The sequence below is a fragment of the Desarmillaria tabescens genome (assembly GCF_030435595.1).
Source record: "Desarmillaria tabescens strain CCBAS 213 chromosome Unknown EV420scaffold_107, whole genome shotgun sequence".
In the NCBI taxonomy this organism is placed as follows: Eukaryota; Fungi; Basidiomycota; class Agaricomycetes; order Agaricales; family Physalacriaceae; genus Desarmillaria; species Desarmillaria tabescens.
Genome location: NW_026848406.1, coordinates 72975 through 87540, shown reverse-complemented (window position 1 = coordinate 87540; position 14566 = coordinate 72975). Strand labels below are relative to the sequence as shown.

The following is a 14566-nucleotide window of genomic DNA, read 5'->3' as shown; positions in this document are numbered from 1 at the left end:
GAGTCAAGCGGAGAAAAAAGGAAAAAAATGAATAAACCATAACATAAGGCTTGTTTCGGCTCCTTTATCTTGACGGCCATTACAGGTCTCAATATTCGCAGCCAGACAGTGATATCGAGGTCATTGACGAACGGGAACGAAATTCCTGACAAAAACATTGAATACAGAAAAACGAGAGTGAGAGATAGCTCTATTCGGTTACGCGAAGTTCATATGTAGTGGATGTCGAATAATCACAGCTCCATTTCGACAGGCAGTTATATACCTGGCCATGTTAACTGCAGCTGTCGTTCCATACTGAAAACTTAATGTTAAATATGGCAAGTCACAAGTTGTGCACAAAGCTCACAGTCAACAAACGTCGACCGATACAGCGCCCTACTAGCTTATTCCCCCAGCTAGAGATGGTCTGGAACAATTTGCCCGCAATTGACTTGGCCATAACATGTCAGTGAAAAGGTCGATTATACCTCGAATTCTTTCGAGATAAAGTTCAGATTCCCAAGCTGCCATTCTAGAAATACACTGTCAGGAACAAAAACCGTGAGCTTATACTGTGCCATATCAGGTAACGGGTCACGCATGGTAACGGGTCAACCGCTCATATCTCGACGACTATGGTACCTTTTCATGAGCAGTTTTTTTCAGGTTGGAGGTTGGGCTATCTGGCATCTATGTACAAGAGCTTTTGTTCTTTCATCTTAAATTTCCCTCTCAATAATTTTTTTGATCTGAGAAAAATGTCAAATTGCCATTTGCAAGCAACTTCATGCAAACAAGGCCGTTTTTCACCCGTTATCACAGTCATACACTTCCACAATGTAATTCAGGATCATAGCTTACTTTATGGATGCTCCTGGAGAGGATAACAGCATAACAGTAAGGATAGTTTGCTTTAAATTATGTAAAATACTGGTTGACCCGTTTCCATGCTTTTGAGACCATCAATTAGGAAAATATTCATAGTGTAAGAAGCTCCCTTTCATACAGGCTCAAAACCTCATACAATAATAGAACAGATATTTCTCTTATTACAAGTGGTGACTAACATGGGACAATTGTGATGCTAGATTTTTTACAGTTAAAACAAACTAGTTCGGCCCACTTCCCGGTCAGGCACAGTATATCTCCACTGGGCCCTTATTGAGACCTACCGCTAGAAATGGGAGAACAAACTAGATGATGTGGCAAAATAAGCATGGCATGGTTGTGTCGTGGGATTGGTCCTCCCAATGGCAAGTCTTGGAAAGGGTTCCACAGTTGGTATAGAATAGGTCGGCGTGTACTGATATTCGCAACCCCGACATTGGAATATGGTTCTGAAGCTAACAATTCTATCTTGAATTGTCAGTCGATGCTTAAATGTCAACGCATCGGGTGCGACTTACTTCAGAATCTATTATTCCCGTCTCGAGAACCTGAAAAGGAAGCATCTCACCTTCATCCTCTCTTCCCACAGGGAGTGATGACTCGGAAGTCTGTCTGAGTCGTACACGCATTTTTGAACAACAGTTATCAGCCTGGTTGAGGTTTATGAGTAAATATTATATGAAGAACAAACACCACGGACGTGTACTTTAAACGGAAGCCCGTGCGTAGAGAGAATCTTTAAGTACGATGCCTTGGAGGAAGGAAGGAATTTGGAAATTGTTTTTGACCCATCGCGGCTCGGCAGCGCGGCATGAAGCAAGTCCGAGGAGGCATCTCGGCATAGTCATCTACTACCCTCTCTCTGACCATCATCCTATTCTAACGCTTCGTCTCGCTATTCCCCCGCTAGAATTTTCGCTACTTCAAAGCACTGCTTCGGGCCTAATTCAGGATGATATTATTTACTCTTACATCCCTGGAGTTACGTGATAAGTTATATTTCCGATTCGGGGGGAGTCTTATCGTTGCCAGCGCTGTTCTTCCTGAAATTTGGCTTTCACGTACGCGACTTTCTCCATGAACAACAAATGCATTCAATAACATTATGCCTTCGTTCATCGTCATTTACGCTCCTAGGCGCAGCTGTGTTGGATAAGATCCCTCGAAGGATGTAGGACGAGATTCAACAGGCGGGGAATCTGAATCCGACTCCGCTTTGGGTTCGCCCTTCCGTGACCATAGCCTCATGCTGCGACTAGTACTGACGTGCTGTATGCCGCAATCGTACTTCTATTGTCTGTGAGATTCAGGGTGCCACTTAAGGAGAAGCGGTGTGTACAACTCATTGATCCGCAGTACGCGATATCCAAGGCTTTTACAGCATGAAGATGGAAATGTTTAATGGGGTGACTTCTAAAGCCACTTAGCTAGGTCATGCGACGATCTCCCCTCGGCTCGTAACTCAGCTAATCTATACTGGGATCACACCTTACAGAAACTGTAAACTCTGTCTCTGCATCCTTCATCCGATCTAAACCAACCTCGAAACAGACCACTTCCAGGCAATCGCATTCGTTGTGATATACAGCTAACTCTATCTAGGAATGGGCTCGCCTTCGAGTCAACTCGGGTCTACCGAACGCGGCGCACATCCTTATCCCGTGCTGTTGCCGTCTGATTAGATGCTTTCATTCATTTCTGCTGTTGCCTGCGTATTACAGCACTCTTACTCTGGGGACCTATATCACTCTGTGGAGGACAGAGAATGCACTGGTGGAAAGTACACTCCCCGCATTCCATGATCTCAGAACCCACTGCTTGTTACTCACTACTGGCCGTCATCTGGAAGGAAGAGGGACAGTACAACTCGTGAGGTTTCCTGTCTGGCTTGAGGACAAATTCCCAGTCTTATGAAACCTTCACCTCTCAGCCCAAGATTGCCACCGAACATTCCAATGCCTTCTGCCGGAGCAGGGTTACCATCTACAAGTTCCACGCCTAACATGGAGGAACCAGCCGACATGACGACTGTGGTTTCAACAACGACTATTTCTGAATCAGAGTCGTTCGTCCTCTTCAATTTATTTCCTCATTAAGCGCGCTAACAAAAGGTAGCACTACCAGTCTAGTGGTCCAGGCATCACCCGTTTCCTCTGATCCTCCAACATCAGCTCATAGGCTTGTGATCCTGGGGACTGTGATCGGCATCATTGTTTTGGTATCCTTACTCCTAATCCTCGTGGTTTTCCTCCTCCGACGGCGGAAAACGCAGGAGAAGAATACCGATAGGGAATCGCAGATTCTAGAGCCATACTGTCAGGACAAGGTTTCTTGTGTTACGCCGTGTCAAGGGTCTCCTGTGAGTCAGGACCAGGGGGAAGTGGTCTGTGATAGGGCGAGACTTGAGGAGTTGGAGTCGACTGTTCAGCTTCTCTTGAACCGGCAGAGACAGTCAGCAGTAGTGTCGGAAATGGAACATGATCCTCCGCCTGATTATGCGTCAACGAGGCCAAGTCTTAGCGTTGATAGGACTGGCCGTAGGATCTCTACGAATTCCGGTTGACGGGCTGTTCAGTTTGGTGTTTGGAGTGGTGGAAGATGCCCGGTTCACCAAAGGGCCATTCGACAGGCGTAGACTAATCCAAAAATTCTCTCGAGATTTTGTAGGAGAATTAAATGAATTATCTCCCTGTCGTCACAAGTACATCCTAGCATAACATTTTCAAACGCAACGTAAGGAAAGAGGCCAGAAATCATTATCGATTTTCGAGATTTCAGTTTGAACTGATGAGCGTTAAGAGCGAGAACAGCTACGACGTCACTGTCTTTTACGCGACCCGTCCAAAGTAGCGCAAACAAAGACGCGTCCTTTCTCTCCGACCACCACCACTCCGCTCACCTTCCTTCTAACCTTTCTCTTTTACCTATCCCACATCTGAAATGCGAAGAACGTGAGTCACTGTGCTCATACACCCACCGCCGCTTGAAGCTGATGTACTCTTGAATCGACTCAATTTAGTGACGGTCCAGCAATCCCGGCATAATGATTACGGGTCTCGACGTGGGTCTTCCTTCGGTGGGGCCGTGGTAATTTAGTTGATGGGCGAGCTTGACTGAAGGTACTGTTGAAGCCTGATGAGCGCACCTTGACTCGTAGGCGGATACGATAACGTGTGTGCTTTCCTTGATCCACCTCCTTCTAATACAGCTGACATGAATCTGAAGTCGACAAGCTGTCTCAAATCGATCCAAGCATTGGCTCGCCGTCACTCCAATTACGTATACCCTTAACCTGCCAACCTAGTTCGAGGACCATTGGTATTTCGCTCATCAACGCGTCCATAAGGTAAATATCTTCAGCTCCAAGACAAGGACTATTCTGAGAAAAACGCCTAGGTTATGCCATTGGACATGACGATGCTAGAAGGACGGTTTTCTCTACAAAAAAGAGGGTGACCACGGTAGGATGAAGGACCGCGGATGCATCCGTGGGTGATGCGAGAAGATTACGCGGAGGTAGGGTGTCGGTTGACGAAGCTGTCCGGAGATAGAGCTTTTGCGGGGATACTGAAATAGGTCTGCTTCCGCACCAAAATGCATATAATTTGATCGGAAATTTTCCAAAAACAATTCAAGGCATGTCTTAGAATTGCATTCTCACCACGTTACCTTTCTCCCATTTTCTTTCCTTATTTCCTGTATATCTGTTTTATTTTCGCCTTCTCGGTACCGAGCTGAATACGCCAGGTTCACAAGAACCCGCACTCAGTGGTGTACGCGCTCTTTCGCTGGTGTTACTCTTACCAAGTCTACACAATGGGTGCATGCTTGTCCTCTCATCGCTTCCAGGTCACGGATGCAGATATCGCTTTGCATAGAGAAGCCGAGAAGGAACTCAAGGAGGTACGTTTGTTGTCGAATTGAATGTATGCAACCATAAGGGCAAGTGACTGCCAGGCCAAGGCAAAATTGGCGATCCAAGTTAAGGTATGTGTTCCCAAACACCGTCCATATCTCTTCTTCAATATCGCCCGCTTAGGTCTTGCTCTTGGGATCTGGGGATTCTGGAAAGTCAACTGTGCTGAAGGTGCGCATACATCTCTCATAGCACACAGCACTCATCCTATGTGATAGCAAATGCGCCTCATCCACAAAATCCCCTTTTCACCACAAGAAATCGAGTGGTACCGGCAGCTCACATTTGACAACCTCACCGGCGGCTTAAAGTGTATCCTCGATGCGATGGAAGACATGGATCTCAAGGTTTCGGAGGACAACATTGAATATATCGATGTCATTTACAATGCGCGGTACTTGAGGGACGGAGAGCCGTTCCCTTTGGAATATTATGGGCCACTCAAGGCGCTGTGGGCAGACGCTGGCGCTCGCAAAGCATGGCGGAGAGGGAACGAAGCAGCCTTGCCCGAAAAGTATGTCTGCCATCTTTTCACTTGTTGATGTCTTCTCACAAAGGCTAGCTTGGATTATTTCTTCTCGGATCTAAATCGCCTGTTCGATCCTCTATATCAGCCAACGGAGCAGGATATCATACGTTGCCGTGCTCGGACTATTGGTATCAAGGAAACGGTCTTTTCTCTACGGGAACGCGAGCTTACCATGGTCGATGTCGGGGGACAGAAATCCGAACGTCGGAAATGGATACATTGTTTCCAGGATGTGACAAGCATCTTGTTCCTCGTTAGTTTGAGTGGGTACGATCAGTGTCTGGTGGAGGATAAGGATGCTGTAAGTGATTAGCTTTGATCTTTCGCAGACGCCGTGCTGACTTGATCTGATCTGATAGAACCAGATGCAGGATGCTATGACGATATGGGACTCCATATGTCATTCCCAGTGGTTCAAGTACACTTCGATCGTACGTACGACCCTCCCTGACACCCACCCACTTACTCAGCCGAGATTTGACCGTTTTTTAGATCTTGTTTTTGAACAAAAATGACCTCTTCGAAAAGAAGGTACCTCATTCTGATATCAAAAACTTCTTCCCAGTACGTGAAGCCTTCTCCCGCGCGCGTGTGCATTCTTCTCTCTCTCGTGACTCATCCGTCCATCATTAGGACTTTGATGGTGATGTTGGTGATGTCCGTGCAGGCCGAGATTACTTCAGGCGACGTTTTTCGAAATTGGCGACTAAGGCTCGTCGACATAAGGAGAGGGAGATTTATATACAGTAAGTTGTTGTTCAGCGTGGGTTTGGTTGAACGATGGTGCTGATGTGTATCAGTATAACGACAGCGACTGATATCGCCATGCTTCGGGTCGTGATGGCTGCTGTGGAAGGTACGTTGCGTTCTATTCAGTTTGGATTTATATCAATCGTTGACGTTCGCCCTTTTTTCCCTTTCAGAGTGAGTGCCCTTTTCCCCCGTTCCTTCCTCGCCCATTTTGTCTTCGACTCAATCTTCTCCTATCGCCTTTTCCCTCCCACTCTTTTCTGTCTAGTGTCATTCTGCGGATCAACCTTGCCACTGCGAAGTTGGTCTGAGCATCGGCCTCGCCTTTTCATTCATTTTTTTGTTTTTACACGATCTGACTTGTACTTTTTCTCACCGTCATATGTTGATACCCAGTTCAATTATGTCTGGTAATGTAAGTCCCTTTCTCCTGTCGTGTGATGATCCCATCTGATTTTCGGACAGATCCGTGATGCTCTGCTTTGATTTGTTATCCTATATCCATTCACTTTCTGTACTATCATTATGAGATCCTACGACTATCATTACGTTCGAAATTCATAATTCTAATCGTTTATTCACACTCGGACGTGCGACCCACAAAGAGTTCGGATAACACTGACCTTACGATTGGACTGCCGGATGGTGTCGTGGAGCTACCACCATAGGGCGGTGACCCATACACGCAGCACGGAGCTTTCATGTGTTGGTGTTGACGAGGATACATTGATGACATGTCCGTCTCTTCCTCCTCGATGATATCAAGTACCAGCGGCACAACGACAGCATCTAATACCATTGGCTAACCGGCCTCGTCCTCGAGCACGGCTTGAGGCGAGAAGAGCCATGGTTCACCCCTTGGGGACTCCTACTACTCCTTCTCTCTGGACGTAACGTTTGGTCGGGGTCACTCTCATTACCCCTCCGCGTCGTCGTGTTAAGCGTGAATTAAGGAGTTTCTTTGATGAACCTTTGATGAACTGTCGACGCATCAGGCTCACTGGACAAGAAAATCAGCGCAACTCTCTGGCGTTGGCAAAAGGAGATCTTCCTCGGTGGGCATTGGTGGCACGGGGTAGTATCACCGCCTCTGCTTGAGCATCCGGCGTTACTAGTACCATGGCTGCCATTGTCTTGTAACTTTGGGTAGGTCAATTCCAGGATGTACCACAATAACTCTGTCTCATCTGGAGCGAGGGAGAAGTATGAAGCATTGAATTTTTTTTTTCGTGCACCACGGTATTTACCAAAATCATTCTTTCCTGTACACTCGCAGCACTTGAATCATATTCAGGTAGATAGTCTTGGTGCAGGACGAGCGCATTTGCTGATCACAACCAGGTTGTGAGTCTGACTTTTGCCGAATACTTACCGGAATTCATGCTCGCTGCCTACCTTGATCAAAATCAATCGTTGCTCCTGAATGTCCTTCCGTTTCCTCACTGCGATATCGAGTACAATGATTTATCGAATCGTGTCTATATCCAAATTAGGTGTGTTAATTACGGAAATTTAACGCATACAACGTTTAGGAGGGACTATCAACATATCGCCAATCCTACGCGGTTCATATCGGAGCCTGTCAGGTGGGATGTTGACAGTCGCGTATGACGCATTCACTACCGCACAAGTACACGAGAGGAAATCATTGAATGACATCTGCAACTCGTCAAGGCCTTCGATAAGGAAGGGAGCGAATTTGCTGTCGTCGCCCCCAAAGTTCCAAGATTCCACGCGCTCGATGTCTGTGCAAATTTAGGTTCAGTGAAGGTGCAACAGACACAATAGAGTAGTATACCAAGCCTGCATATCTTTCCCGAGGGAGGCCGGATTGTGAAATACGCGATATCAGGGAGCTGAGGATCTGTGGCAGTACCATTCAGAAATACCACGCCAATTATTCCACCAAAGACGGCCGTTTCCAACTGATATCCATAGTCGGCTAGGGAATCCTCCGTAACCTTGAGTTGCACAAAGCAATACGAAAGCTGCTGATCACCCAGGTGATACTTCTTTCCGATGACGTGCGCTAGCCCATGAACAAGCAGAACCATGGCAAGGAAACGCGTCCCCGGGGAGCCTCGTTCCAGGGCTGAAGTGATTCGTGCATCGATGCGGATATTAGAATTTAGGGAGCCTAGGGGGAACCAATCGTTTGGTTCGACGAGGACGACACGCGGGAACGACTTGATTAGATATGATAGTCCTGCTTCCTTTTTCTCCTAGATGGCGGGGTCAGAAGATATTATGGGGAGAAGCAGTTTATGTCTTTGAGAAGATGTGATGCTCTCTCGAAGGCGGGATGCCAATTGGGCGATATGAGAAGAATCGGGATGTTGGTTTTGCATGGTAACTGAAGATGGAGAAGCCCAGCCGTTATATAGACACGGTGATGTCAAAATAACTGTAAATACGAACCGTCATTTCTTCCCATCAACAGAAGCATATGGCTGTCTGTCTATGAGAGACCGCGCATCGGATAGTAATGTAATCATGAAGATAGCACCGCAGTTAAGCGCCGATGTAGTAGGTAGAGCAAGAAACACAGCCAACAGCCAAGGTGTCGATTCCATCATGTAAAGCTTACGCTGTCCGATTCCTGCAGAGAATTCTGAAACGATTCTTGAATAGAAGTATGGAATAATTATCCACATCGAGAGTCGCAACACGAATACTTAGCACAACAATATGTCACAAAAGAAACCGCGAGAACGCCGAACCATCGTTCATCAGCCTCTACACGGCATGGCACGAAACCTCGTCCTCAACCCATGGACATTCTCCTCCTGAAACAGCTTCCTTATCTCCTCGTAGTACCACGGCCTGACATCCAAATTCCTCAACCCCTTCCCTTTCGTCCTCCTAACCATCCTCAACAACCCCTCAAACGCTTTCACACAGTGTGTGACACGCAAGTCTTCCAGACAGGGAAGAATCGTCGAACCCAGCGCATCGTACAGGCTCTCGTCGGTTACCACTAGGTTTAAGCGAGTAATGGGGTACGAGAGGAGTCTGGCGAATGACATGATGTGGATGGCATCCCGGAAGACTAGCGTGCCCAGATCTGGACATTGGAGATGGTTCAGTATATTGATCTCGCTTGGGCTATAGACAAGTCGAAGATCACGGGATCTGCAACCCAGCTTGAGCGTGTGAAGCGCAGGGAAGGAGATATATGCGAGGGTCTCGGGTATTTGGGTAGGGAGATCGAGCTGAAGCAGGTTGCTGGTTATGCTTGTATTGGGTTGCTCATCGATGACGGAACCCTGTCGATAGCGGACTCGAAGAGAGGTGAGCTGGTTGGCGTGTTTGAGAAGAGTGATGAGTTGGGTAGAGTGGTCGATGGTGCATTCTAGATGGCGGAGGAAAGGGAAGGAGATAAAAGGTATGTCGTGGAATGCGCCAATACGAAGGGTACGTAGGCAAGGTGCCTGGAGAGAGGACGACAGTGTTGAGAAATCACGTAACACGAGCGTCTCCAGTGCAGGGAGATTCGCTGGGATAAACCCGCCATCATCGGTGTTAAGAGAGCGCCATCTCGAGGAATGCCGCTTCAGTAGATTTGTTAGGCCTTCGACACGGGAGCTCTCCCCCCCAGAATGCAGGATGATATCCAAGGGCACAGCCTTAGAATACTGGAGGGTCAAAGCGAGCAGGGATGATGTACGTGACACGTCTTGTTATGGATATTGGGTATCCACTAATTCGGTGCATGAGTCAACACATGCCCGTACTCGGCCTTCTCGGCCCTAGTAGTGACTCGCTCGTACTTTCTCTTATTTTCTCTTACTTTCTCTATTCCTCTTACTAATACTAGAATATTATGGAGCATTGTAGAATAATAATGACTTGATCCTTTCCTTAGTATATAAACTCGTAGGTAATATTGTATTGAAAAAGCTTTTACCAATCTACCACTTCAGGACACCTTCACTGCGTGAACCCTCAGCTACGCCTAGCGCTTTCTGAACAACTCGTTGGATACGCCTAGCGCTTTCTGACACCAACCCGAAGGTTACGCTTAGCGCTTGCCTTCACCCACGGCCCGTAATAGCTTCGCGCTTACAGGCTTTCTATATCGGTAATTGCTCCGTGCTTACCGGCTATTTCCCTCAGTAATTGCTTCGCGCTTACTGATTTCCTTTATTTCGCAAACCGGACCTCTCAGGTCTCCTCACGAACCCTCGCCGGAATCCATTATATTCCCTAACGACGTACATCATTTCTAATTAATCATACCTCGCTTCGATCATCACTCCTCGCCTCGTGCTCGCATCTCCGGATTTCGGCAGATCCATAACACGTCTAGGCTCCCGGATAGACTCCGATGCAAATCCCAACCATAGGAACAGCCCATCCTCATCGTGGACCAGTGTCGGGGTACTGGCAACAAGGTGACGCCATGACGCACATACACCCATGAGAACGAGTGGTGTCCTATTTTTGAACGATAAGCCGTCTAACTCCAACTCGCGGAATATTAACAAGAGCAGTTCTGGTGGGAGGCGGCGGATTGGCGCGTGCAAAGAGTCGTATTTCTGGAGTAGGAGTCTGGAAAAGTGGACTTCAGTATGGAGACGGGCGATTTCTGATTCGAGCTGGAGGATACGGTCCAGTCTGAGTTGGATGGAGTTGTTGATGCTGTTTATATCGAGTGTTACGTGGTCTATCGTGGTTTCATCGAAAGAGCTGGGCGAGCCCCATGTGCGCAAAAGGCTGGCGATATCGGCTTTAGGAGTGTAGGATGATTCGCAGCTAGACATTATAGACCTGACAACATTTTAGCTGATGCTTTACAGAATCCTCGTGACATACAATGGAGAAACCGGCGATAACGATAACAAATTTTTAACAAGGCCAAATTACGTGTTCCTAGCGCTTGATAGTTATCTATGTATTATGAATCAGTGACTGAAGGGCAGAAGAAACCAAGAATCGTACGGTGTAAGGTTCTTTGGGTCGGAGAAATGAACGGCCTGCTGCCTCGTTGTTCCACGCTACTTCTCTCTTTGAAAGCTGAATACCGCAGTTCATTCAGTTCATGAACCGGTCGGTGGTCTTCAAGAGAATGTTGGCGTCACTGCAGCACTGGTGGTCATGAAGGTGAAAAGAAAGAAGCGCGCTTTGTTTGTTTCCCTGAGTGCCAAATAAAGCGCGTGGCGGGCCCGTGCGCAGTGTGCACATGCGGTGTCTGGGGTACCTTGGTCCTTCAACACGCTTCGATCAGGGGCTTTCTCGTAAACTCCATTGGGCTCCCGACTTTACTGGTCCATCTCGTTCCTTCATTGCCCTATTCCCGTACACCATGGACCCGACAAGAGTCTTCGTTTGGAAATCGGAAATGCAGCTATCAGAGATTAGACGATTCGTGAATGGAGGCTCAGCGCCATCGTTACCTGGTGATCCATACTAGGCCCCCAGAAGCTCCCACCAAACTTTGTCCGGATTTTAGCATATTTTGGGTCCAGTCTCGAGTGAGTGGTTATATCTCGATCCCGGGTACCTGAGGATGTTGAAACGAAGAAGCCCCAGATGAAGCGAAGTACAACGGAGAAACTCGGATGATCAGGCCTGACTTACTCGGACTTCCGCGGACACGGTCGGCTTGCAGCAATGTACGCTGAGTTGTGGTATTCTTTAGATTATAGCAGAATTAAAAGACATTTCTACACTGCTACTGGCTCAGAAACGCTTGATAAGGTTCATTGGGGTAAAACATCAACACCGACTCAGCCCTCGTCACCATAACAAGGTTATGATCCGGTCGTAGGACCTATGGAGCCAATTGCGGGAGCCGTTGAACCTCTGGGTATCCGGCACCTTCGTGGCAAGTGTTCGGCCTATTGCAGGTGGTCGACATGTGCAAACGGATAGCGACGTGCAAATTTCGACACAGCACGGCTTTCTCTAGACCCACAAATAAAATTATTGTGCATTACTGATTATACAACGTTGTTCAGTTGTAACATTTTTAAAAACGAGGTTGTAATTTGTCGATATAGAGTGTTTAACGTTTAACGCTAAAAAGCGGACTTGAGTCTTGAGAAAGCCAGTGATGTAATGATAAACTGAGGAATTGACAATGGCATTGCGGCAGTAACTTCCACGATAGTCAAGAAAATACCATAGTACCATAGTACCACTGAAAAATCACGATACCTGGAGAGTCGACAATGCATAGACTCTCTCGAGTGTCGGAGTCTCGAAAGCATCAATTTTCATTTCTTCATGTACATTTATTATTTTCTAGATACTATGTCAGTTCGGACTTTGTGCCTTTTCTCCTCTTACGTCTAAGTTCGACATTGAACAATCGACTCAACACTGGCCCCGGGGCAATCCGGCGGATAAATAGCAAGGTGCCGAATAGTTGCTCAGGAAGCGGATGATACCGAAGTGGGGGATCGAGATATAACCACTTACTACAAACTCTTTTGGGTCCAAACGTCGTCGAACTTTGTCCGGATGTTAGCATATTTTGGGCTGGCGCTGACGCCATCGCCATGACATCTGAGCCAATATCAGTCCCGATTTGGATTTCTGACTCCTCTCGGCAATATTTTCCTGCAAAATTCCAACGAAAATTCGTAGTCATGTCGAATACAGGTAAAAAAAAAAGGTCCTCAGAGCTGGCGGATATAGCAAAAGCAGACGGCCGGCTCCGTACGGGGCTTCGGCCCGGGAGGCCCGAAGAACCGACTTTGCCCGAGTTAGCATACTTTGAGCCCCAAAAGTTGCATATTTGAGGACCGATTTTCGGATTTTTGCCGGACAAAGTTTGGTGAGAGCTTCTGGGGGCCTTCCATACTATTGAAGTTGCAATTCACCAAAACTGGCGGCTTTCTGACCCGGATCCAGGATCTGGGTCGGCCCAGCCATCCAGGCCAGGTAAAGCAAATAACGACGCGTCTTTGCCTCCTACCACCACCTTCTTCAAGCATTCTTGTTCCACCACTTCTCTTGTAGTAACTCCTGTGTTTTTACCACGCTTTACGGAATGCTTCTTGGTTTTTGTTCAAGTTTTTTGAGTCATAGTGGCCGCCACTTTTTTAGCCAAGTGGTTAGGCGATGTAGGCAGACCTTACTTGGTCAATTACCTTGCATGTGCACTTGCACCTGAATTCACATCGAGGACCGGACTGCAGGCGAATCTTCGTGCATTGGTATGTAAATCACCTCCCAGAACGAATTAGTCTTTCAATGATGTGACATCCAGCTATCTAATACTTTGACTCTACCCTCGTCGTGTAGACCGCTTTGAAGATTACAGTCCCTTCAATTGAAGGGCGAACGACATCCACTACGCGGTGAAGCCAGAAAATGCCAAGCACGTCATCTCGTGGAACTTTAGAGTTCCGAGAGACATTGATAGTGCGGATTACATCGAAACTTGTGAGTGCAAACCATTCTCCTTTTGCGGGCTTTCACTTATGCCATCTTCATGTAGGTACATGGAATATAACCGGGTCCGCCATCACTCAAAAGCTGGTTCCCATTCGAAATCGAAGGACTGTGCGGACTGGAGTTGAACATAAAAGAACTTACCAAGAACGTACAGCGTGAGACCAAGAGTGGTGGTTTGAGGGACATTGAAGTCAACCGTCAGGCCAGGAATCGAATACAGATCTGGGCCGATATATACGCTGAAGGTCAAGAAGTTGTTGCTGAACGTGACTAAGGCGCGTTTCATGGGAGACCAGTTTCTGGAAGTAGAATTTAGACAATGACATGATTGAATCGGAAATGAAGCAAACCTCGGATTCTCCTGGTCATCATCCCCATACCATCCCACAGTATGTGTCGGAACTCAGAGCGACATCGATCTGGTTTTTTATTCTCGGTGTTGATATCCACAGCCAGGATAGACCCCCCTGTGAGCATACTCCCAGTACTGATGCACCCGTAGACTTATCTAGGTCACCGCATAACGTTGTCGCGTCAGAATCTGGGCAGACGATTGTTGACCAGGATTTGAGGCACTATATTTTACGTGCTTTGACGTGTGATTCTTCACTGACGAGGATGTGCGCTGCGAGTCGCCATAAATTTGTTTCAAAGGTCGCATGTTGTACATGGGCCAGGCCGCAGAGAAGAGTGAGAGGAGGGGGTGAGAGAGAGACGGTTACGATAGTCGGAGAGAAAGATGCGTCTTTAGTTGTGCTCCTTTGTCAGCTGAGCCGACTTGAATAAGAGAGATCCGTGAACTTGCTTTGGACTGATAGTGCTGGATATTCGTTGAGCATATTCTCATGAGATTGGGAATGTTCTTAATCAGCATACTGTATCGGCCCCATGTTTCTGCCCTTCAAGAACTTCCCGCAATAAGTCGTAACTCGGTGCACATGGCTACACTATTCTTATTCGTCATCTTCCAGATACCCGTCGCCGCCGGCGGAATTATGAGCACAGTTCTGGCATTCCCAGCTATCTGAATATGGGGGTTCGGCCTCGTTACACGTTGATCCATACAATCGAGCTCGCAGTTCGCGTCAGGGAGATGC

General features: G+C 47.3%; 5 protein-coding genes across 5 annotated transcripts; 2 read left to right on the top strand and 3 right to left on the bottom strand.

The window, feature by feature from the left end:
* Nucleotides 1–2825: 2825 nt before the first annotated feature.
* EV420DRAFT_1651865 (uncharacterized protein) lies at nucleotides 2826–3433 on the top strand (the record flags this gene model as incomplete). Its single annotated transcript, XM_060478597.1, has 2 exons — nucleotides 2826–2935; nucleotides 2986–3433. 2 exons carry the CDS (start codon nucleotides 2826–2828, stop codon nucleotides 3431–3433), a joined length of 558 nt encoding a protein of 185 aa, XP_060322644.1.
* A 1253-nt stretch (nucleotides 3434–4686) lies between these two features.
* Nucleotides 4687–6551, top strand: EV420DRAFT_1487028 (heterotrimeric G-protein alpha subunit, GPA2-like protein; the record flags this gene model as incomplete). The annotated part of the gene is made up of 12 exons (XM_060470479.1): nucleotides 4687–4773; nucleotides 4828–4857; nucleotides 4910–4957; nucleotides 5005–5300; nucleotides 5349–5616; nucleotides 5675–5746; nucleotides 5808–5879; nucleotides 5949–6061; nucleotides 6116–6171; nucleotides 6334–6370; nucleotides 6462–6480; nucleotides 6531–6551. The coding sequence occupies 12 exons, from the start codon at nucleotides 4687–4689 to the stop codon at nucleotides 6549–6551; spliced, it is 1119 nt and encodes a 372-aa protein (XP_060322643.1).
* A 908-nt stretch (nucleotides 6552–7459) lies between these two features.
* Nucleotides 7460–8559, bottom strand: EV420DRAFT_1587747 (uncharacterized protein). The gene is made up of 3 exons (XM_060474845.1): nucleotides 8484–8559; nucleotides 7864–8418; nucleotides 7460–7810 (listed from the first exon to the last, which is right to left on the bottom strand). Exons 2-3 carry the CDS (start codon nucleotides 8117–8119, stop codon nucleotides 7578–7580), a joined length of 489 nt encoding a protein of 162 aa, XP_060322642.1. The 5' UTR covers nucleotides 8120–8418; nucleotides 8484–8559; the 3' UTR covers nucleotides 7460–7577.
* EV420DRAFT_1587744 (uncharacterized protein) lies at nucleotides 8560–10901 on the bottom strand (the record flags this gene model as incomplete). Its single annotated transcript, XM_060474844.1, has 3 exons — nucleotides 8560–9741; nucleotides 10450–10729; nucleotides 10881–10901. Coding segments are annotated over 2 exons (1227 nt in total), but the record flags the coding sequence as incomplete, so codon positions are not given.
* A 1422-nt stretch (nucleotides 10902–12323) lies between these two features.
* Nucleotides 12324–13755, bottom strand: EV420DRAFT_1487026 (uncharacterized protein; the record flags this gene model as incomplete). Its single annotated transcript, XM_060470478.1, has 6 exons — nucleotides 12324–12358; nucleotides 12489–12629; nucleotides 12785–12864; nucleotides 12893–13053; nucleotides 13304–13410; nucleotides 13611–13755. The coding sequence occupies 6 exons, from the start codon at nucleotides 13753–13755 to the stop codon at nucleotides 12324–12326; spliced, it is 669 nt and encodes a 222-aa protein (XP_060322640.1).
* Between the last annotated feature and the right edge of the window lie 811 nt (nucleotides 13756–14566).

Coding starts and splice junctions, on each gene's coding strand:
- EV420DRAFT_1587747 (XM_060474845.1), bottom strand. CDS start 8,119: ATGGTTCTGCTTGTTCATGGGCTAGCGCACGTCATCGGAAAGAAGTAT. Junction 7,811..7,863: donor GGGAAAGATATGCAGGCTTG/GTATACTACTCT, acceptor AAATTTGCACAG/ACATCGAGCGCGTGGAATCT.